Genomic DNA, 22,997 nt, shown 5'->3' with positions numbered 1-22,997 from the left:
TGGCAAAAATAATAATTAAGAAAGCAATCTTGTCTTTGTGGGTTTTTATTACAAAGAGCTATTTACATAGTATGTAGAAAGAGAGAGAGAGAGAGAGAGAGAGAGAGAGAGAGAGAGAGAGGGAGAGGGAGAGAGAGGGTCTGAGAAGAGGGAGTGAGGAATGGAGAGGGAGGGGTCAGAGAGCTGACGGCTGGAGGTCCTAATACTCCTTACAAACTCTCTGAAGCTGACCCACGAAAAACACAGTTCCTTCAGTCTAATCGAATAAATGTTATGGAACAATAAGAGAATATATACTTAAGAATATCCATCCATTTTCTGAGCCGCTTCTCCTCACTAGGGTCGCGGGCGTGCTGGAGCCTATCCCAGCTGTCATCGGGCAGGAGGCGGAGTACACCCTGAACTGGTTGCCAGCCAATCGCAGGGCACATAGAAACAAACAACCTTTCGCACTCACAGTCATGCCTACGGGCAATTTAGAGTCTCCAATTAATGCATGTTTTTGGGATGTGGGAGGAAACCGGAGTTCCCGGAGAAAACCCACGCAGGCACGGGGAGAACATGCAAACTCCACACAGGCGGGGCCGGGGATTGAACCCGGGTCCTCAGAACTGTGAGGCTGACGCTCTAAGCAGTCGGCCACCGTGCCGCCATACTAAAGAATACATTAAATTAAATTAAATTAAATTAAATGAGAAATACGTCTGTTCGAAGACTGTGTGCAGTTAGAGAAGTGAATGTTACGGTCACTGGTCGTTTCCTGTAGGTTTTTATACTTACCGAACATCCTAATGTTAATTGCCTTGTGAGCAATGTTTAACCGCATGTTCCTGTAGCAGTGAAGTTTGTTCATGTCACATATACTTACTGCTGTGTATGTATATGTGCCGTATCACGCTTTCCATATGATAAACAGTCCGAACCCGGTGTCCTAACCTATTACGTGGAAGTGTTTAGCTAACCGGATGGCAGGATAGGACATTCTGTGAGGCCAACTGACTGACTCTTGGGACTTTTTCTGACACGCTAGTCGCTAGCATCTCCTCCATAAAATTTCACCTGCCAATCGCTACATTTTTCACCTGTTACCAAGTGTGCACTTTCCTGATGCTGTTATGAAAATTCATTTGCAAACTGGGATATGAGCTTATTATTATATAAGGAGCTAAGCAAACTAATCGTACATGCTCCCACCTTAGCTGAAATGAGATGTAAATTCAAGATTCGTGCGTCAGCTGCCCTCTGCACTTGCTGCGCCCTCAGCACATACTCATTGAATGGGAAAGTCGTTGGCGGCTTGCGCGTTGCAGTGTGAAAAGCCCTTAACACTCAGCGCACCTTGGTGGTTATGTTATTCGAGAATAAAATATTTTCATTAACCGAACATCCATCCATCCATCCATTTTCTGAGCCGCTTATCCTCACAAGGGTCGCGGGAGTGCTGGAGCCTATCCCAGCTATCTTCGGGAAGGAGGCGGGGTACACCCTGAACTGGTTGCCAGCCAATCGCACGGCACATACAAACAACCATCCACACTCACATTCACACCTACAGGCAATTTAGCGTCTTCAATCAACCTAGCATGCATGTTTTTGGGATGGGGGAGGAAACCGGAGTGCCCGGAGAAAACCCACGCAGGCACGGGGAGAACATGCAAACTCCACACAGGTTGGGCCGGGGATTGAACTGTGAGGCAGACACTCTAACCAGTCGTCCACCGTGCCGCCCATTAACCAAACCCAATATGAAAATACATACAAAAGACTAGCCAATTATAAGTATAAATAAGCCCGCAACCTGACTGATGATGACGCTGGCATCGCTGGTTAGAACTCGAGAAGACTCTCCAACAGCTCGGCTCGGCTGATCATCACACCTTCATCAGGTAACTAAGCAGCGGTACAAGTTGTGTGTTTACAACAGGCTGTATCAGAGTGAACATTGATGTTTGTTTGATGGTTGCGTGGCTTCAATGTTAAAATTAGATGGAGTTTTCTTTTTTTTTTTTCCATCAGCTACTCTTCATATCTGCAAGCATGTCAGACACCATGAAAGTTGTTGCTCTGGGCCAGCCCTTCACATTGGGGATGCTCTATGATGCCCGCAAAGATGAACTAATCCCAGGTAGAACTTGATGCACACAATTGTCCTTACTGTTATTTTGGGATACCTTGATTGTCAACGAGCTTACTTGTAAAACGTGTCTGTTCCTGCAGGTTTCACTCTGTGGGATAGAGAAACCCTAGATCGCGAGACCTCTGAAACTACTCAAAAAAGCAGTTCCTTTAAGATTACAGCCTCTGACACCATTGAATCGAGGTCTTCTCTAATGGATATTGAAGCTTCTCTGAATATGAGTTTCTTAGGTGGGTTGGTTCAAGTTGGAGGATCTGCCAAGTACCTGAATGACCAAAAGAAATTCAAGAACCAGAGCAGGGTAACGTTTCAGTACAAAGCTACCACGAGCTTTAAGCAGCTGTCTCTTCCTGCTCTTGGGGCACTAAACAGCCAACAAAAACAAATTATTGAGGAGGGCAAGGCAACACATTTGGTCACAGGTATCCTTTATGGGGCAAATGCAGTCTTTGTGTTTGACAGTGAGAAGTTGGAGGCCAGAAATGTTCAAGATATCCAGGGTAACATGCAAGCTGTGATCAAGAAGATTCCTACATTTAAAATTGAAGGAAGTGCTAGAATACATCTGTCTGAAGAAGAGCAGGAGCTGACAAACAAGTTCTCTTGCACATTCTTTGGCGACCTCATTCTTGAAAAAAACCCCGCCACGTTTGTCCAAGCAGTTGAAACCTACTGTGAGCTTCCAACACTATTGGGAACAAAGGACAACAATGCTCCTCTGCTTGTCTGGCTGTATCCTCTGCGGTCGCTGTACAACAAAGCTGCTGTACTGGTCAAAGACCTCAGCGTCTCACTATCGAGGAGAATTCAAGATGCGATGGAAGAACAAAATCAAGTGAAAATGAGATGCAACGATAGTTTGTTTAGCAGTGCAGCACAATATTGTCCCGTGATTCGCAAAAATATAAACAGTTTCCAAAAACTTTGTTCTTTTTACAAAGCTTCACTCAAACGACAATTATCAGACCGTCTTCCGTCAATCCGTGATGGCAAAGAAGAGGAGAGCGCGTTAGCAAAAGTCTTTAATGATCGAGAAAATTCTCCATTCCGCCAAGCACACCTTAACAAGTGGTTGGAGGAAAAAGAACGAGACATCAATATCATTCAGTCCTGTGTTGACATGATAATGAAGGAATCAAATGCTTATGTTGTGCGCACTAAGTCAGAATTGGATCGAGTGGTTCTTACTGTAGGTGTGACAAATGTTCTTTGCTATGTTTTCACCAACTTGGACATACATGACCCCTGCCTTGATGACATGGCTAAGTACTTGGACACATCGCAGGTTGGAGGAAGAAATGCAGACTATACGTCCTTCACGAATGAGGTCATCATTGAAATGAGAGAAAATGCCCAAACGTTCCTTAAATATGCTAAACCTCTGAAGCGTAGCAGCAGTATCAAGTTCCTTATAACTGCTATGACAAATAAGAAATATAAAGGATCTTCCATCTACCATTACAAAGATGGCCTCCTACAGTCTGACATGTTCACGGTACCATCCCTGCCACCAGTAAGGACGATCACAGACAGAAATTATGTCATCTGGCGTAAGTTCCTTTTTCGTGCTGCTGTTTCCACTTCCAAATCAAACTATATCAATTGTCATCTGTATGATGTCTGTGTTTTTTTTTCTCTCCATCAGATGCAACTGAACTCACGTTGGATGGCAATACTGTCAACAAAAATCTCACTCTGTCAGAGGAGAACAAGAAAGTGGGATATGGCCGTGTTATGTCGTATCCCTCTAGCTCGGAGAGGTTCGTTGATTTCCCTCAAGTTCTATGCAAAGAGGTGCTACGTGGTCGGCATTACTGGGAGGTGGAGTGGCGGGGTCGCGTTAATGTGGTGGCTGCATTCGAATCAACTCCGAGGAAAGGAGTCACCCAAACTGAGCGAAACTTCACGGATTTGTTCACTTCCTGGGGAATGCATGCAAGCCATAAATTTGAAGTAATTGTAGAAAACAGTTTTTTTCCTATCACGATCTTTACAGAATCTTCTAGTGGCATGCAAAAGGTTGGAGTGTTTCTTGACATTCCTGGATCCACTCTGTCCTTTTATGGTGTGTCTGGAAACAAACTGAAACACTGCTATACTTTTCCATTAAATTTTGATGAACCAGTCTATGCAGGTTTTGCAGTTTTAGAAAAACAAAGTTATGCTCACCTGACATATTAGCACTGCAAACCCATTTTCTTCCATTATATAGTCAAGTCTGCAACAATTATTTATCCATTAGTTTTGAACAGCTTTTTAAGTAGTTGGTAGCAGTAGTAAGGTCTAGCTAGCACAGCACGATTTATCAACGAATCACTGACATGTTTTTGATTGTCAAGATAGTAAGTGTTAATTTGCTACTCTGAACCGTTCTTCCCCGAAAGACAGGCATACACTACCGCCACCTACAGGAAACAGCTCAGTGTCCACTTCTGAAGCTGCTGAATACAAATGTTTGAATGTTAAATTATTGCAGCAGGAACAGCACCTTAGAATTTAGTAAGACATTCATTTTCAAATATACAATAAATCAATACAGAATCCATTTGAAACATTGCAACTTGGTTAGAATGATGCTTGTGGCTTTTTTGATTGGGTTTGATGTTAAAACAGAAAATTTCACTCTCTTCTCTTGCTTACGAGTTTTGAGCATGTGTTCTACCTAATTAGCAGCTAAACCAACAAAGATGCAACGCTTTGCTTGATGAGGTTTTAAGCGGCCTTGGCAAATCACACCATGTGTTCTACGTATATGATGTAACTCTTGACCTTTGTTGTCACTACATTTTGAAGGTCACATGGACAATAAAATTGCTATTTGCTCTCCCTCTGTTGGTTCTCATTCTGTCCCTCTTGCGATGAAAATGAGAGTGGGAGTGGATGATAGAGAATGCATCATTGTCAGAAAACAGAGACTATACTCCAGCTCATTGAGGATAATGTAAACCTGCAGGAGCCATGCCTCTTAATCACTCACTTAGCACACACTCATACCATTCACGCTATATATTTTTCTCACTAAACACATCAGGGTACGTACACATATCAAAGGGTTCCTGGGGGACTTGTATGGGATCGGGAGGGTGTGGGTTTCGGATCGGGTTTCAGCACGTCTGTGCTGTTTCCCGGTCCGTGAACCCTGCCCCTCCGCCCTGCCTGCCCCTCTGGATTTTAAATGCATCACACAGACTCCCCATGTTTTAATGCACCACATACACCTATCTCTGGGGGGTGGTGGGTTGTGGGTGTTGGGGGGGTTTGGCTGTTAGGCAGTAGTGCCTGGCAGCCCTGCTCCCACGCCCTGGGCTCACTGACCTCTCCAGATTTTAATGCACCACACCACTCTGGGGGCGTGGGGGGGGGGCACTGATACACTGGGTAGGGCCAATGACTGCCAGTCAGGGACCTGCTGCGTCTTGTTCTCCTGGTGTTGGAGGGGGGGTGGGGTGGCGGGGCGTGTGCGGCGGTGGGTGGGGTGAGGGGATTGGCTGGGGGTGTGGCATTGGGTCCCTGCGGCCCCCACTGGGTGGCCAGTTGTCGGGGTCGGGGGACCGCCCTGGGTCCCTCGGTGTGGGACGTGTCCCGTCTGCCGGGCTGCTCTCGGGTGGACCCCTGGGCCTGATCCCGCCCCTCGATTGATTGGGTGGGGTCCTCAGCCGCCGCGGTGCGGCCACAGCAATTACAGGACACTTCTGTCAGTCTTTGTGCATGTAAAACGGTACCAATTCACTTGCGTGTATCTGCAGACACACACCCCTAGGACTCTTTCACTGGGTGTGAGGTCACGCACTTACTGAGACAAATAACTCATGAATATGCAAATCGCGTGTGTATCCCCTCACTTATACTCTTGTCCTGTAGACTTTTATAATTCACATAATGCCACCACACTTCAGTTTTACAGCCAGGTTCACGACCCTTGTCCTTCATGCTTCTTCTCCTGTCCTTGTCCTGTTCTATCTTGTCCTGTCCTTCCCTCACAGGGTGTAGCACTACAGCCCCATGCAACACTCATATTTAATGTTTCATTGTTGTAGATAATGTAATGATTTACTTCTCGCATCCTTTTTACAATTAGTGCTTTGTCTTTTGTCTTTGTTTCTCTCTCCCTTCTTGAAACTTTGTTCTGTTCGACTGATCAAGTCTGATTCTCAATAAACCTCAATTATAATACCACAGTGGCAGCTTAAAAACTCCACTGTGACACAGTAAAACTGTTCCGGCATTAAAGGGATACAGATTTTCCATTCTGCTTGACCTAACAGCCGAACAGGACCAAAAAAAAAAGAGAGAGAAATAATGATGTTATACTCGTTCACTCTAATTTGAAGGCGTTTTTTTGACAAAGTGATATGACATAACGTTCCACAAAAGGCACTTTTTTTTTGACACAAAACAATCAATTACTCTGGAACCCATCATCCAATTTTCAAAATTCTTCGTTTGTTGTATTCAGATTGAAGAGGCCATTCCAACCAGACATTGCATTTTGACAGACTGTCTTTTTTGGGAAAACCTGGTCTTGTTGCTACTTTGAACACTTTTGAACACACGACTTTGATCTTTTTTCTTTGACTTACATTAACTCCCTTCCTTCTTCGCTGACCTCCTTTAGATCGTTTATCGGTCTGTATCATTACATCTAGGCCCCAGCCGCAGATGGACTATGGAATAAAACTAAACGTTTCGCGGCTAACACTGGGTCTTGGTTCCAGAATGACCTGTTACAGTTGCTGCTTCAATTCTCAAGAATAATCTCTCATCTCAGCAGTGCCCCCAAGCACGGGGCTTGCCCCCGCGTGGCCCCCCCAAAATCGACACTCCCCTCTCCCCATCGATGAAATTGAATTGACTGCAAAAATTGACGGCCAGCCCCCGCAAGATAATGAAATGGACAGGCACAATGCCTTGGACAGCCCAATTCCCCAACCTAACCTAAGCTATGGTAGGGAGGAGTAATTGGTTTACAATTTTTGTTTTACTGGCCCACTGGTTATTGCTAATTATTTTGCGGAACCTTGAGTTGCATCTCGTGGATGGATGGATGGATATTGTTCACTACAATATGTAAAATAGTGCAAAACATAATTTGAAATCATCACTCTATTTTAGATATACTCAACGGGAAAAAATACATACCATATTTTATAGCCATTGTCTTGACATATTTGTTCTGGGCGGCTGTGTTAATCTGTTCGTTATTTTTTTTTATATAAATAAAATATAAAACATAACAGCTTGTTGAAAATTAATTTATGTTCCTTTGCTCTTTCTCCATGCTTTTGCATTCTAATTGAGCAATTTAACAATAATTGTTTCAACATGCTTCTACTGTAATTATTATGTATTTTGAGCGATGAGTAATTGCAGCCATGTTAAATGGACTTTTTAAAGTGACAGACAACATTGCCCGCTGTTCCGGTGAGGTTTTATCCAGTGATGCCTTTACAAATGCAATCACTCACATGCGAGGACATGGTTCTTGTGGCTATTGTTGTCAACAACAAAAACTAATGGCAAGCATTCAAGCACACTGAGATTTTCCTGTAAAAGCTGAAATGGACTATCCATTAACATCCTTTTTGTGTGTTTCTCAAGATATTGTATCTTTTCTTCAGATTCCATTCACTGAGATTTCTCAAGGATTGTTAATACAAGTTTTTCTCATTCACACAAACACACATGCAAATACTTCATTGATTTATTGAAACAGCCCAGTTCTACTCAAGGATTGGAAAAAAGGCTAAGGAGCTTGTTCCCAAATTTAAAAATATATATACTTTTCTTTTCTCCTTGATAATGGTTGGGATAATGGTTAGCACATAACTGTATGTCTCGTTTGTCTGCTTGTGCAGTCCAGGGTGTAACCCTCCTCTCCCCGAGACAGCTGGGAAAGGCTCCAGCTCAATACCAAACTCATGAGGATAAGCGTGATAAAAATGGATGGATGGATATGTGATATGATTAATCAATACATCTGTAAAGGAATTGAACTCCCCTGCCTTTACAGCTTCTTTTTTCATTTGTCTCTAAATGCAACCTGATAAATAGAGTCAGTGTCTTTACTTGCTTTTCTTTCATAAACTGGAATAAATTAGACACAGGACGAGAGCTCTGGCAATGACGGGCAAGCGGTGATTGATCCAAAATGATATTATTTTTTAAACAATTTCAAACCAGGTGTCTTAATAATATGACATGTCAGGATTCGGGAATCTACCCAATAGCAGAATAGAATGATTTAATGGAAGATATATTTGCTTATCCATTGTTATTGTTTTTTTTTTTTTTTTTTTTTTCTGGGGGTCCATGGTGCTTCTTGCTTGGCACCCCCAGCAGCGTCGAGAAACGCCCCTGCATACACTACTGTGTGTGAACAGTATGTGGTGCATGGATGGACACATGATCAGCAGACACACAAACACTGGCCGTTACTTGAAGTGGCTAAGGACCTTTGCACAATTGGTTGTTTGATGGGCAGGCCCCCCAGATATTTGTATGCAGTACAAGTATTTAAAAAATGACATTTTCCATATAATCCCTTTAAAGCTGTGATGGAACAGCAACAATTGATCACACATCACCAATTTAACATAATTTTCTTGTCAAATGACAGCTGAAAATGTATTATTGATTGATGTTACCGTATGCTAGTGTCTTGTTGACGCTGTATCAATATTTAGTCACCCAAGTGAATCTTGCAGGTTTCATGGTGTTTGTTTCTTCTTCATTGCCATTCCTAGTGGAGGTAGTAATCATACGTCCATGTCCCAGTTTAACACGCACGTAATGTATTTATTCGTGTATGTGAGCAGTGAGTGTGCATGTGTGTTCATATTTTTCTGTCCTTCACCTGTCACTTAATTTTAGAGAGAGCAATAAAGTTTTGAAGCATTTGAATAATAATTTTAAAAAAAGCTAGCTAGTCACCTACTCCGCCTCTTTTAGAATATTGTTCCTTCACTCGTGTCAGCAGAGAGACGATAAACAATTCGAAATATATTGCGTCTGGTTAGCAGTCTAACCCTGAAAAGTCCCGTTTTCAAATTAAATAAAGTTTGAATCTCGTCGCTAAGAGACTAACAACATCCGGGTTCACAGTGTTGCTAGGAGACGGAAAAGCGCCGTTCCTGCTCCTTGTTTTTTCTGAATTTGTTGTTTGGTGTTTTTCGGCTGGTTTAAACGGATGGAGATTGTACACGAGTACACGAAGGCCCGCGGGGACTTTGGCCGCCAATGTCTCTTCTCGGACCAGCCCGCGGAACTTCTTGCGGACGTGGCCCCGGACTCGGACCTGGCGCTGCAGTTCATGACGAGAAGTAGCAGAGTTCAGGCGCTTCAGTGTTCTCAAGACATGTCCGAGCACCAGGTCGTCTTCACCTTCATCTCGTTAACCTTTAAACTCTTTTCTACAAATTAGAATGTCGAAATGTTCATTTATTTCAGTAGTTCCATTAAAAAACTGAAACTCACGCATTATTGTTAAACACATGGAAAAATACTTTTCAGAAGGCCAATCTAGATGACATAACTTTCAATTTAATGAAATTTGTGGACTAAATTCCTACAATATTCATAATTCATGAAGATGCACTCATATATGCCAACTTAATATAAGTATGTGGAAACTGGGAAACAAAAATACATAATTTCACTCGTATTCATGATACTTTAGCAAAGATTTTTCATTTAATTCTCTATTGAAAAATGTGGCTTAGTTCCTCGTGTGTTTTTTTGTTCCTCACTCGTCCAGTGGCAACATAGCAAAACAATGGGCTATAGTGTTTTGCACAGGGTGTACACCGCCTCTTGCCCAAAATCAGCTGGGATAGGCTCCAACACACCCGATGTAGTGGGCTGGGGGCATTTCTTTGGGCAAGGACGTGAGGGGGTGGGGGCAGGGACTAGGTAGTGAAGTTAGGCTACATCTACACCTAACAGTTTGAAAACTGCAGACTCTACCTTTATTTCACAGTCATCCCTGACAATTCTGATGATTTGAGATTTTTTTTAAATATATATCATTGTTCAACTTCTTTGTCATATACCATAAAAGTGAGTTGAATATCAACCGTGTTTATGTTGAATTAACCAACACCGGTTCATTATTTACAAGCCAGGTGAACACAGAGAGGTTTGAATCAGAAAGCCGTGGAATAAACCATGTGGAAGGGGGGTGGCCCAAAGACATCAACCCCCAAGACATGGAGCAAACCATTCGTTTCAGGAAGAAGGTGGAGAAGGATGAGAGCTACTTGATTAGCATCATGCAGCTTGGTGATGTAAGATCCTCTGGTGTCCCTCATTGCTTCAGTTTAGTCCTCAACTGATTCTGCACTCTATAATGTCATATCGCTGCGGTCTAGGTTATAGGGCACTGCGTTGGACAGAACACCGCCGTCAACATATACCAGAAGTACTTTGAGGATGAAGATCTGCGGGACAAAATTCAGGAACCGCCATCTGCTAAGACCATCAATGTGTTCAGGTACCTCATGACTTATTGTTCCCACAGGAGCCCTTTCTTCTTCTTGGATGTCAAAATTCCACTTCTAGATGTTACAATCAGGATTGTTTCAACAGAGATCCGAACCAGGTGAAGCGAACTGTCACCTGTCTGTCCTGGCACCCCGACGGAGGTAGAAAACTGGCAGCTGCCTACTCATGCCTGGAGTTCCAGAAAGCTTCCACAGACATGAGCCCGGATGCATACATTTGGGACATTGGTCAGTGTGACAGACAGAAAGACAGACCAAGAGGCCAAGATAACAGTCACTCGGATATTTACATGTGTATTGCAGAGAACCCCAACAAACCTGAGCTGACTCTGAAGCCTGCGTCTCCTCTTGTCTGTTTGGACTACAACCCAAAAGACTCACACACTTTTGTTGGCGGGAGCTACAATGGACAAATTGGTGGGTTCATGTAGAAAATGGATCAGTAACACTTCTTATGTGTAGCACAGTTGTTAAGGGGTTAGCACAGTCCACTCACAACCAGGTGGTCCTGGATGTGAATCTCTATGTGAAAGAGTTCCATGTTGAGTGGGTTCTCTTACATAAGGTTATTTGTTAACTCTACATTGCATGTAAATGTGAATGTCCATGCAAATTGGGATTAGTTGGTGATGAGTCCATGGGGTGTGTCACACCTCTCACCCTAGGTTAGCTGGGATAGGTGCCAGCTTCTGTTTAATAAGGCTTGGTTTGTTTCAGTGTTCTGGGATACCCGTAAAGGCAGTCAGCCTACGGATGTTTCCTCTCTGGAGCAGAGTCACAGGGATCCAGTCTATAAGACCATTTGGTTGCAATCCAAGACCGGAACAGAAGCCTTCTCTGCATCCACTGATGGACAGGTCAATATGTATAGTAAATTTGAATCAACCCTCAGGGGCTGGGTTGGATTCATCCAGCCAGACTGAGTGAACCCTGTTTATTATGTCAGATTCTGTGGTGGGACGTCCGTCGGCTGAGCGAGCCCACAGAGCAGTTGATTCTGGACTTGGGTCGGGAAGGAAACCTAGACCGGGCTTTAGGAGCGATCTCCCTGGAGTTTGAATCCACCATGGTGTGTTTTGTTTCAGCTAATCAAAACTGTGTGTCTCACTCTGCCCCTTAAAATGTCCTCTTGTCTCTCCAGCCAACCAAGTTCATGGTGGGGACCGAACAGGGTATTGTTGTGTCCTGTAACAGAAAGGCAAAGACTACATCTGAAAAGATAGTCTGTAGCTACGACAGCCACCATGGACCTGTCTATGCGCTACAGAGGAACCCTTTCTTCCCCAAAAACTTCCTCAGTGTGGGGGACTGGAGGGCTCGCATCTGGTCTGAGGACATCAAGGAGTCGTCCATCATGTGGACCAAGTACTATTTTATTTTCTTCAGCAAGGATGTATGTTGTTAGGTGACTGGATTCATCAAAAACAACTAAACCAATTACCACAAAACTATGTGGAGGGGTGTGGCATTGGCGGGGGAAGAAGCCATTACATTTTAGCTGGATTTCCTCCAAAAGATCCTGGAACTTTTCGTTTTTGGTACTTGTTGTTCCTGGAACTAAAATACTCCAAACTGCACCAAAGATTCCTGAAATGCTCCAAACTGCTGCTTCTTCTTTTGGCCCCGATACATTTAGACAAAGGAAATACAAAGCCTAATCCCTACTAGTTAGCACATCTGCCTGACTGCTCTAATTTGTGGGTTCAAATCTCTGCTCTGGCCTTACTGTGTGGAATTTGCATGTTCTTCCCATGCTTGCGTGGGCTTTCTCCAAGTACTCGGGCTTCTGCCCCCCACATTCCCAAAACATGCATGTAAGATTAACTGAGACTCTAAATTGTCCATAAGTGTGAATGTGAGCGTGAATGGTTGTTTGTCTATTTGTGCCCTGCGATTAGCTGGTGACCAGTCTAGTCCAAGTGTACCACACCTCTTGTTTGTTTGTATAGCCCTTAATCACAAGAGTCTCAAAGGGCTTCACAGGCTCACAGTTGTCAATGACTGACGACCCCCCCCTATCTTTCAGGACGGAACATACGGTACAACTAAGTCAGTGAGATAGGAGGCTGCTAACCCGTGTAATATTTTATGAATAAGTAAAAGAACCTTAAAATCGCTTTTCAAGTGGACTGAGAGCCGATGCAAGTTGGCCAGCATCGGTGTAATATACCCAATGTAAAATGGGATAGGCACCACCTCACCTGCGACCCTAATGATTAAATGTGCTATCGAAAATAGATGGATTGATACATATAGCCAATAGTTTCTGGGGTCCAAACTCACAGTGGTAGTCCCAAAGTTCCCAGTTGTAGGGTAAGGCTCTTGGGGTCAAACTGTGCTTTTTGGTGCTGATCCAATAGAAATGTGGATTCAGAATTTTTTTTCACAAAATTCTGTATTTGCTCCCTCTTCGTATATATTTTTCTACAACAATATTCTACCATTATTGTTGTGTCCTAACAGCTTGTTGTTGTTTTTTTTCAACTGTCTTTGCTTCAATCAGGTACCAGATGTCGTTCCTGACAGATGCCTGCTGGAGTCCTGTCAGGCCCGCCGTCTTCTTCACTGTGAAGACCGAAGGCGTGCTGGACACCTGGGACGTCTTGTTTAAGCAGAACGACCCCACGCTGAGTGTAAAGGTACACAAGTTTCTTCCATGTTCACCTAAAAGCCTAATAGCTTTTTCTGTGATAAAATCAAGCCGAGTGTTGTTTTTTTAGGTGTGTGATGAAGCCCTGTATAGCCTGCGGCCTCATGAGAGCGGACGCCTGGTGGCTTGCGGCTCTCAGCAGGGTGCAGTTACATTACTGGAGATCTGCTTGGGACTGTCCAGCCTCCAGAAGAATGAGAAGAGTCTAATGGCTGAGGTGAGACCCTGAAGTTAAAGTCTAGGAGTCACCAACATTTTTGAAACTGAGAGGTAATCATCTGTTACTGGTTAATGCAAAAGGCTACCAGTTTCATACGCACTTCTAAAACAACAAATTTGCTGAAATTATTAAGGTGCAAATCATCTCATTGTCATTGCGCCCGCTTGTCTTCGTGAACGCTAGGGTTTGTTCATGCGCTACAATACTGACCCTTAAACAACACTTTTGTTTTTTAATTGTCATTTCCAAATTTACACCGATGTAAGTGTGATGAAAAAAAGTAGCAGGAAATTAGCTGCAGCTCACTGTAAGTGGCGCTCCTTTTTTATAGAATAGCAGCACACAAAAAATGACACGCATCTCACTACTAAGCTATTTTTAGAACAGGCCAGTGAGATACTCATGTAGTCCGCAGGGTCTTCCTGGTGCGCCATGTTGGTGATCCCTGAGTTAAACACACAAGCTGATTTCCTCCACTTCAAACCGCAACAACTTTTTTTTTTTTTTTTCATTTCAGCAGAGAGGATGAACCATATTGCAGTAGGTATCTACAGTTCAAAGGAACGGTCTTTAGCCACCACTACATTTACACTCCAATGTAGGACAAAATGTCATAATGTAATAGTATCCATCCATCCTTTGTCTGTACTGGTTTATTTATTTATTTATTATTAATATTATTATTTTATTTATTTTCTATCGTGCTTGTCTTCATTGGAGTTGCGGGTGAGCTCGAGCCCACCCCAGCTGACTTTGGGCGAGAGGCGGGGTATACGCTGGACTGGTTGCCAGCCAATCCAATACTGGATCGAGAAACCACACCACTCACATTCACACCATTGATTAAACTAACGTGTGTTACTTTAAAGTCGCACCTGGACAAAATCCATGCAAGCACTCATCCACCATGCCTGCAGTGGTTAGCTTGTCTGCCTCACAGTCAAGAGGTCCCGGGTTTAAATCTCGACTCAGACCTTCCCGTGTGGATCTTAAATTGTCTCCCTGCAAGGGTTTTCTTCCAGTACATCAGCTCATCCCAGATTCCAAAAACATGCATTTATTTGAAAATGATCCATAGGTGTGACAGTAACAGTGTGAATGGTGTTTTGTTTATATGTGCCCTGCGATTGATTGGGGACCAGTCCAGTCCAGCTGGGATGTGCTCCAGTATTGAAAATGGACGGATTGATGTACAATATCCATTTTGGGATCTATGGATATCACCATGTTTTTCTTCTTGACATCATCAGAACACAAAGCATTCTTGTGTCAATTGTGCGTGTGCAGATGTTTGAGCGCGAGGCCAAGCGCGAGAAGATCCTGGAGGCTCGTCAGAAGGAGCTACGACTGAAGGAAAGGAGTCGGTCCGAGCAGAGCCGAGAGGACGAGGCGAGCCGAGACGCGGCGGAGCGAGAGGAGACTCCTGAGCAGTTGATCGCCAGAGCTGAGCAAGACTTTTTCAGCATGGTGGAAGCTGAGAAGAGGAGGAGGAAGGAAAGGGAGCAAGAAAAAAAGCAGGTAAGGGTGCATGATTAAAACTTTGTCGCAACTAATACTGTATTGTTATATTTTTGACAAAATAACACTTTGATACAGCCAAGAGCAATGTTAGTGCTTTCTCCTGTTATTATAGTGTGACACTGAGGATCTTATTAAAATCTAATCTCGAGCCATCTAATCTCACTTTCATTTATGTTTTTTTTTTTCTCTCCCCTTATCTCATCTTTGCTCATAGATGGGAGGAAGACAAAAAGATTGCACCAGTGGAGCTCAGCTTGGTGTGAAGCGCAGTCATCCTAAATCACTCTGACCGATAGTCACAAGAGACTCAACATTTGGCTAAAACATCTCCATACATTTTACAGTATAGATTGGTTGTCCTCATTAGGGACGCTGGTGAGCTGGAGCCAATCCCAGCTGATTTTGGGCGAGAGGCTGGGTGCACTCTTGACTGGTTGCTAGCCAGTCACATATGGACAGAAACCAACGCTCACATTCACACCTATTGACAATTTAGAGTCTTCAATGAACACTAACATGCATGTTTTTGGAATGTGGGAGGTAACCACAGTAGCCAGAGAGACAACCCGCACAAGCACTGGGAGAACATGCAAACTCCACACAGGAAGGCCAGAACCAACATCGGAATCCCGACCTCAGAACTGTCACACACATGCTAACAACTCGTCCACCATACCACAAATCAAGTAATTCCTGGGAAATGTATGCCTGGCTAATGTGTTTGGAATGGAGAGTAAAGAGGATGGGTCACTGATGGTGTAGTGGTACACTTGCCTGACTTTGGTGCGGGCAGCGTGGGATCATTTCCCACTCAGTGACGGTGTGAATGTGAGTGTGAATGGTTCTCCGTGTCTATATGTGCCCTGCGACTGACTGGCGACCAGTTCAGGGCGTAGTCCGCCTTTCGCCTGAAGTCAGCTGGGATAGGCACCAGCGCCCCGCGACCCTAACCAGGATAAGCGGTGTTGACAATGGATGGATGGAGTAAAGAGGTTGGATTTGCCTGCTTGATTGTGCGGCTGACTTTCCATCCTGGATTACCAGCGACATGCTGTATTGTGTCACAAGAGCAAAGAGTTTGCTAATGCGGAAATGGTGATTGAGCTGCATAATTTATTCATACCAGTTGGAGTGAGTGTTGGAATGAGGAACTCTTCCTCACGACCTAAGCAAATCACTGACAGCTGTCTGTCAATTAAGCAGAGTGCTTTTATGAGGCAGCGTTTGGGTGCTCTAACCCGCAATGGCTGTGTCATTTACGACGCATGCTCATTTTGATAATGCTACTCAACTCAAGCACGCAGTAGATTGAACAATTACCTGAATGGAAAACAGCAAGGTGGAGATTGGTTAGCCCATCTGTCTCACAGTCAAGAAGTTGTGGGGTTGAATCTCGACTCAGGGCTTCCTGTGTGGAGTTTTCATTCTCCCTGTACTTGTGTTGTTGTTTTTTTCAGGGTTTTTCAGATTCCTGCCACGTTCCAAAAACGTACATGTTAGGTTCATTTAAAACTATAAATAGTCCATCGCTGTGAACAAGAGTGTGAATAGTTTGTATGTGCCCTGTGCTTTGCTGCCAATTTTTCTCTCAGTTGTCTGGATTTTTGGTGCTTGGCTAAAACCAAGACCAAGTACACACTTGGGCTTTCTGGCATGAGTCGGCCCTCCCCAACTATATAAATACTGAGCACCTTCATTGCATCAGTGGCTATTCGCCACAATGAAGAACTTATCCCATTGTCACCACTACAAGATGCAGTTAGCTAGCAAGCTATGCTAAAAAAAAAAATGCATCTTCCCTGAAGTGTTATGTGTTATTGGGTCTCTGTTGTGTGGCGTGTGGAGCCGCCGCTGAGTCTTATGCTGTTTTACTTTTATGAGATTCCGCACCAACAGGTGCATTTTTGTGCAATAACCTGTGCAAATGTGGTGGGAAGGCAATATGTCAAAGGTGATCAATGTAGACCTGGAAATTATGTAAAGGTTTACCAAAAATTCAGTTGAAGTGACACTTTGGCATAGTTTGCTTCATATTTTGTCAAGGTTCTTGTGGATACTGGATTCTGAACCTTCAGTCGTGTCAGTTGCTGCGCATTGCTGCAGGCACTACACAAACTCTGAGTCACCTCATCATGAGGAACTGCTTGTTTGATCGCTCCCAACTTCTCTGAAAGATCTATTAACTGAACAGTCAGGCAGTCTATCGAAAAACTCCCTTTCTTCCCATCAGCCGCTGCTGTGGGAGGCTAAGGAAACCTACACGGTCATGAGTGGGGTAAAAAGCAGCCCTATCCCATCTATTATTCACAAAAGCATACGCGAGCAGCTGTTTCCAGCCTCATTAGACCAAGATCACACCAAGACGTGTAACACAATCGTCCATCTGATTGCACTATTGCATACTTGCAGTGAAGATCAAGGCAATGTGCAGTAGCTCCAAGCACCACATCAAAAAAGAATAAATGATTAAAAGTAAGAATATTTCTGATGGGGTTGTAAAGCAAATGTCTTGAGAAGTCCCAGTGCATTTGAGCATTGCAGATCGTGCTGGCGATTCCCTGAATGCCCTGGCCTGTCACTCATGTTGATTCGGCCACTAATTAAGAAAATTGCTACAGAAGGGGCCTCTTAGTTCACACAAATCAATGGTGTTGTCTTTCGAGGCTGCGCTTGGTCAATATTTAAGAAATAGCCTATGCTTTGATTTAAATGTGGTTGCGTAATCATTTTTTCCCTATATTATGTGTATCCAATTTGATTCCATTCATTGACGTCTGTATTGCATCTCAGTGTTTATTGTTGGTGCACATTTGAGGTCCCTTTTTTCTGCTCCAGTGCACAACAGCCAGATCCTTTAACTAGATTAATTTAGAAGAGTGGATTGAAGATGGAAAACTGTAAATTGGAGGGAGGAGGAGAGCATGAAGGGAATAGGAAGAAAGTGAATGAGTGGACAGAGTAACTGCAGCTCATAGTCCTAAGGTTGCATATAAGTCTCCACAGAGAGTTGGTGCAAGCGTAGGCAATTTTTTACGCAGCTACAGAAGAGCGTGATAATCCAGTTAAATGAAAATGTAAACACCAAATAATCCCCCACAACCCAGGCCTCATCATATTCTTATAAATCCTCTCTAACATCCACACAGCCAGATATTCATTAATATAGCAGATATCGTTAGCACTGAGTGGGTATAATAACTTACTTAGTGCAGCAAATTAGAAATATTCTGTTTGGGGATAGGAATGATGCAGCGTGGAGGGGGGAAAACTGTTTTGTTTTTTTCTTTGCAAAAATATCCCATCAAATGTTTGCACTTTTTCATTATGGAGTGTTGTATGTATATGTGATCTATTTTGGAATATGGCGACAACAAAACAAAATGTGGAAAAAGCGAAGCATTGTGAAAACCTTCCAGAAGCACTGCAAGCAAAACATGCAAAGCTGATACTTTGTAAGTCGAAATCTTAAGAGTTTTCACTGAACTGTGGTTGTATTCTGAAATAAGCAGGTAAGATAATACAGTGGTGCCTTGAGATATGAGTTTAATTCATTCTGTGACAATGCTCGTGACTCAAGACACTCATTTCTCAGTCAAATCATCTTTCCCAATTTAAATGAAAGGAAATGCCATTAACCCGTTCCAGCCTCCCCAAAAACAACGTTGTTAACGTGATTTTAAGAAAGTAGTGTGCTATAATATTGTAAAAAATACAGTAACGACATAGTTAAATAGAATGTAAAGAAAAACAATTTTTTTTGTTTCAATTCAATGGACATTGTGCAGCTCCTTCTGGTCGGTGCACCTTCACTACCTGACGGCGGTATAATAGATGGTCACAACTCCTCAGTATGGCAGTAATATTGGTCAGTCTTTGCAGAGGATTAAGAATATATATGAGTGCTTTTATATTACCTGCCTACGTGTTGCTTCAAATATCCGTTGCTTAAAGGGTTATAACACTGACGCTATTCGTTAGCCCATTCATGATGTTTTCTATTATGTGTTAGCATTTGGCTAGTGAAATTTAAAGCAAAGTTATGTCCATCCATCCATCCATTTTCTCAGCCGCTTCTCCTCACTAGGGTCGCGGGCGTGCTGGAGCCTATCCCAGCTATCATCGGGCAGGAGGCGGGGTACTCCCTGAACTGGTTGCCAGCCAATCGCAGGGCACATACAAACAAACAACCATTCCCACTCACACCTAAGGGCAATTTAGAGTTGTCAATTAACCTACCATGCATGTTTTTGGAATGTGGGAGAAAACCGGAGTGCCCGGAGAAACGGGGAGAACATGCAAACTCCACACAGGCGGGGCCGGGGATTGAACCACGGTCCTCAGAACTGTGAGGCTGATGCTCTAACCAGTCGTCCACCGCGCCGCCGCAATGTTATGTGATTATTTTAAATACACAACGTATAATACTCGTTATATTTTGTTTATTTTGACAATAAACTTCAAGTGGGAGTGGCAATGAACGGCTTGTAGCCTCTGCCAAACTGCTGCTTTTTATGAAGTGAGTTGAGTTGATGTCACTGCGACAATACAGCGCTTGTATCTTAAGTTTTTACTCGCAAGTCAAAGCAAGAAAACTCCAAAGTCAGCAGTTGGGTCACTCGTATTGCAAGGCAACACTGCATAGCTATTTATATATGTATGTGTGTATATATATATATATATATATATATATATATATATATATATATACACACACACACACAGTCCGGTTTCCTCCCACATTCCAAAAACATGCATGATAGGTTAATTGACAACTCTAAATTGCCCGTAGGTGTGAATGTGAGTGCGAATGTTGTTCGTTTGTATGTGCCCTGCGATTGGCTGGCAACCAGTTCAGGGTGTACCCCGCCTCCTGCCCGATGACAGCTGGGATAGGCTCCAGCACGCCCGCGACCCTAGTGAGGAGAAGCGGCTCAGAAAATGGATGGATATATTCTTGTCTTGGAAGTAATTCATTTGTATAGGAATGAATGCACTGTCCTGGTGGGTTTTAACTAATGGAATGCAATGCAGTTCAACAACACTGCACATTACATCTACAGTAATTAACATATTGCTAGATTAATATTCTCCGCCGGTGTCACTTCTGTTCACATAACGGGCCTCATTAGCTTGTGCAGGTGTACCTAATGAAGTGTCCCGTGGGTGATGAAGGGGAGTTTCCCCCACATCTGTACATGTTGGCGTGTTGGCCAATTCACTATCAAGCCAAGGCGATGGATAATTGCTGCAGCTATTATGAATCATGAATGCTTTGACTGAGTATCTGGGTTCAACTTCAGAGCCATACAGCATGCAGAAGGCACAAACTGTAAATTTGCCCATCTACCTTGTTCTCCATGTCCACTTCAGGGTTAATGAAAATTGAGGTATTTTATGGCAGCTGAAGGCGCTGAATCTGTACTCAATCATTATACTGTGGAAGGAGTTACGCTTGGTTTGTTTCTACTTGAGCTTCTTGTGTCCTTATGTGTGTGCGTGCATGAAAGGGGGCTGCAATATAACATCTCTTCTGTCAATGTTTCTGCACAGCACTGTCCTAAAAAAAATCGGCATGATTTAAAGGTTTGCAGGATTAGTGGTGACATTTTTATACCAGCGATGAAGCAAGGATGGAGGGCTTTGCTCTTTTGCTTTGGGACGAGGTAAATGAATGAGTGACTGATGTGCACAAGTCTCTTTTGCTGACGTTAGCGCAATTATTGAGAAAGGTTAGGCTAGTTCTAGAGGGGGGGGGGGGGGGGGGGGGGGGGTGATAAAGTTGGAATCCTGGAAAAGACATTTATATATATATATTTTTTTCATTTTTTGATTGTAGTGATGAGAGGGGGGAATTGAGTCTATTTGGGGTGTAGTCTATCATTTTTGAGGCAACTATTGTCATACACGTTCAACCTAGTGCTACAAAGCTGATAATGACTGTGAAAGAGGAAAATGGGGGTATACAGTTACAGTATGTCCATAGTGAAAACTGATGTGGTACATAAAATACCTGTAATTCCTAAATGGTAAATGCCATATTTATTAACCTGCCAAATCAAAGCTAAAACTCTACACTTCCATTACTTGTTAATTGTTTCTATTTCAAATGTGGTGTGTAAAGGCAAAATCATTTTGGGGGAAAAAAAAAAAAAGTGCCATAGTCCAAATACTTTTGGACTTCTATCAGCAAACTGTGTGAGGTTTCGAGGATAACAAAGATTTATTGACAATCCATCAAAAGAATATATCAGTTTAAGAACAAAACATGTAGATCCAAATCCACATTGTGATCTAAAGTTACTATATATTATTTGTCCATTGCTCATACCAAAGCTACACCCTGCAAGTCATCTGCAATCTTTGTGCATGATGGCAACAAACATACATGAACATGGGCAAAACATACTGTACATTAAAACATTTATGATTGATCCATTTTCTATAGTGCTTATCCTCATTGGGAATGCGGCTAAGCTGTACCCTATCCCAGTTAACTAACGAGAGGTGTGATGCACCCTGTGCTGGTTGTCAGTCAATGGCAGGCCAAATATAGACAAACAAGCATTCACACTCACATTCACAACCATGGACAATTTAGAATCTTCAATGAAACTAACATGCATGTTTTTGGAGTGTGGGTGTAGGGTGGAGTACCCAGAGAAAAACCACACAACCAACAGAAGAACACGCAAACTCCACACAGAAGATCCATAGCCAAGATTCAAACCCAGAACCCTCAGAAGTGTGAGGCAGTTGTCCTAACCACTCAAACACCACGATGTCCAAGCATACAACAACACAGTGTACAGTATGTTAGCAAGGTGATTAAAAAAAAAAAATACCTGTGTAAAGTTTCCTCGTTGAAAGTTAAATTTGCAAAGTGCACATTTTTAATGGAATAGGAACCACTTGTAATTTCTAATTGTATGAAGAGCGATGTAAATTGGTGTTTTGTTGGTTCATTGCAAACTATTTTCACTTTGTACATTTTGCAAGTAAAAGGCAATAAAGGCACAAGAGGCACTTAAAAACAATTAATGTAAGTATATTTTCAGCATGATCGCAATGTTTCCCCAAATTATTAACTGAAGATTTACTTACAGTCAGTGATTCTGTGGTGGGTTACTCGTCTGACTTCTTAAGTTCAATTCCCACTCAGTGAATGTGAGTGGTTGTCTGTCTCTGCACAGCACGTGCCCTGTGATTGACTGCTGACCAATCCAGGGATCATTTCCAGCTCGCCGTGACCCTAAACAGGATAAGCAGTAGTGCTGTGAAAGAACGAGTGGCAATTTATTTTCTCTCTCGAGTTTGCTTGGTTTTTCTTTATCACAGTTTTTGGCAGGAATGTTTTTATTGGTATTTGTTGTTTATGGGCAGCTAGGTTTTAGGTATAGCGCTGTTTTGTGCACACCGTACCGCCGCCATTTTGTGTCGTTGATGTCCAAGTAGATTATGGTGCTTGTATCGCTTTGTAGTGTATCAGTGCGTTAGATGTTGTTTTGTTGATTTGAGTTATATTTTTTAAGTCAGATAAGATGTGTTGGGGGAGGGGGGGGTTTGACGTTTACGAGGATAGGTGACGTAAAGGCTTGCGTGGAACGTGGGTTGAGGATTTTTGGGTGCATATGGTACTTTCTTTCTGGTCTGCATTGGGGTTTTTAGTTGTTGGTTTTAGGTTCGGGTAAGAGTGTGGATGAGTTTTAATTAGGGATCATCTTAGAGATGGATGCATGGAGAGCGGTCTGGGGATTTGTGTGCTGGGGGGGATCTTGTTGTTTGTATGACGTTGTGGGGACTTGGGGGTGGGAGAGGAGGGGGGGGGTGGTTATTTTATTGGTGGTTTATCTGCGATTAGGGGTGTATAGTGGTGAGAGGATTGGTAGTGGTTGTTGTGGCGTGGTGATTGGGAAGTGATATTTGTTGGTGGGGGGGTGTGATGTGGGTGGTTGTGTTGTGTATTATATGTTG

The 22,997-nt window shown here is 43.1% G+C and overlaps 2 protein-coding genes across 2 annotated transcripts; both read left to right on the top strand.

Moving 5' to 3' along the window:
* Nucleotides 1–1,729: 1,729 nt before the first annotated feature.
* On the top strand, nucleotides 1,730–4,965 carry LOC133465062 (stonustoxin subunit alpha-like). Its single transcript, XM_061747461.1, has 4 exons — nucleotides 1,730–1,886; nucleotides 2,017–2,125; nucleotides 2,218–3,687; nucleotides 3,783–4,965. Exons 2-4 carry the CDS (start codon nucleotides 2,038–2,040, stop codon nucleotides 4,316–4,318), a joined length of 2,094 nt encoding a protein of 697 aa, XP_061603445.1. The 5' UTR covers nucleotides 1,730–1,886; nucleotides 2,017–2,037; the 3' UTR covers nucleotides 4,319–4,965.
* Nucleotides 4,966–9,234: 4,269 nt separating this feature from the next.
* On the top strand, nucleotides 9,235–18,560 carry dnai2b (dynein, axonemal, intermediate chain 2b). Its single transcript, XM_061747714.1, has 12 exons — nucleotides 9,235–9,506; nucleotides 10,258–10,419; nucleotides 10,504–10,625; nucleotides 10,721–10,863; nucleotides 10,939–11,052; nucleotides 11,353–11,492; nucleotides 11,582–11,704; nucleotides 11,777–12,000; nucleotides 13,139–13,274; nucleotides 13,356–13,502; nucleotides 14,793–15,023; nucleotides 15,241–18,560. The coding sequence occupies exons 1-12, from the start codon at nucleotides 9,324–9,326 to the stop codon at nucleotides 15,313–15,315; spliced, it is 1,800 nt and encodes a 599-aa protein (XP_061603698.1). The 5' UTR covers nucleotides 9,235–9,323; the 3' UTR covers nucleotides 15,316–18,560.
* The last annotated feature ends 4,437 nt before the right edge of the window (nucleotides 18,561–22,997 follow it).

Source organism: Phyllopteryx taeniolatus, chromosome 15, assembly GCF_024500385.1.
Source record: "Phyllopteryx taeniolatus isolate TA_2022b chromosome 15, UOR_Ptae_1.2, whole genome shotgun sequence".
Taxonomy (NCBI): domain Eukaryota; kingdom Metazoa; phylum Chordata; class Actinopteri; order Syngnathiformes; family Syngnathidae; genus Phyllopteryx; species Phyllopteryx taeniolatus.
Note: the sequence above shows the minus strand (reverse complement) of the source record. Positions and strands in the feature narration are given on the sequence as shown.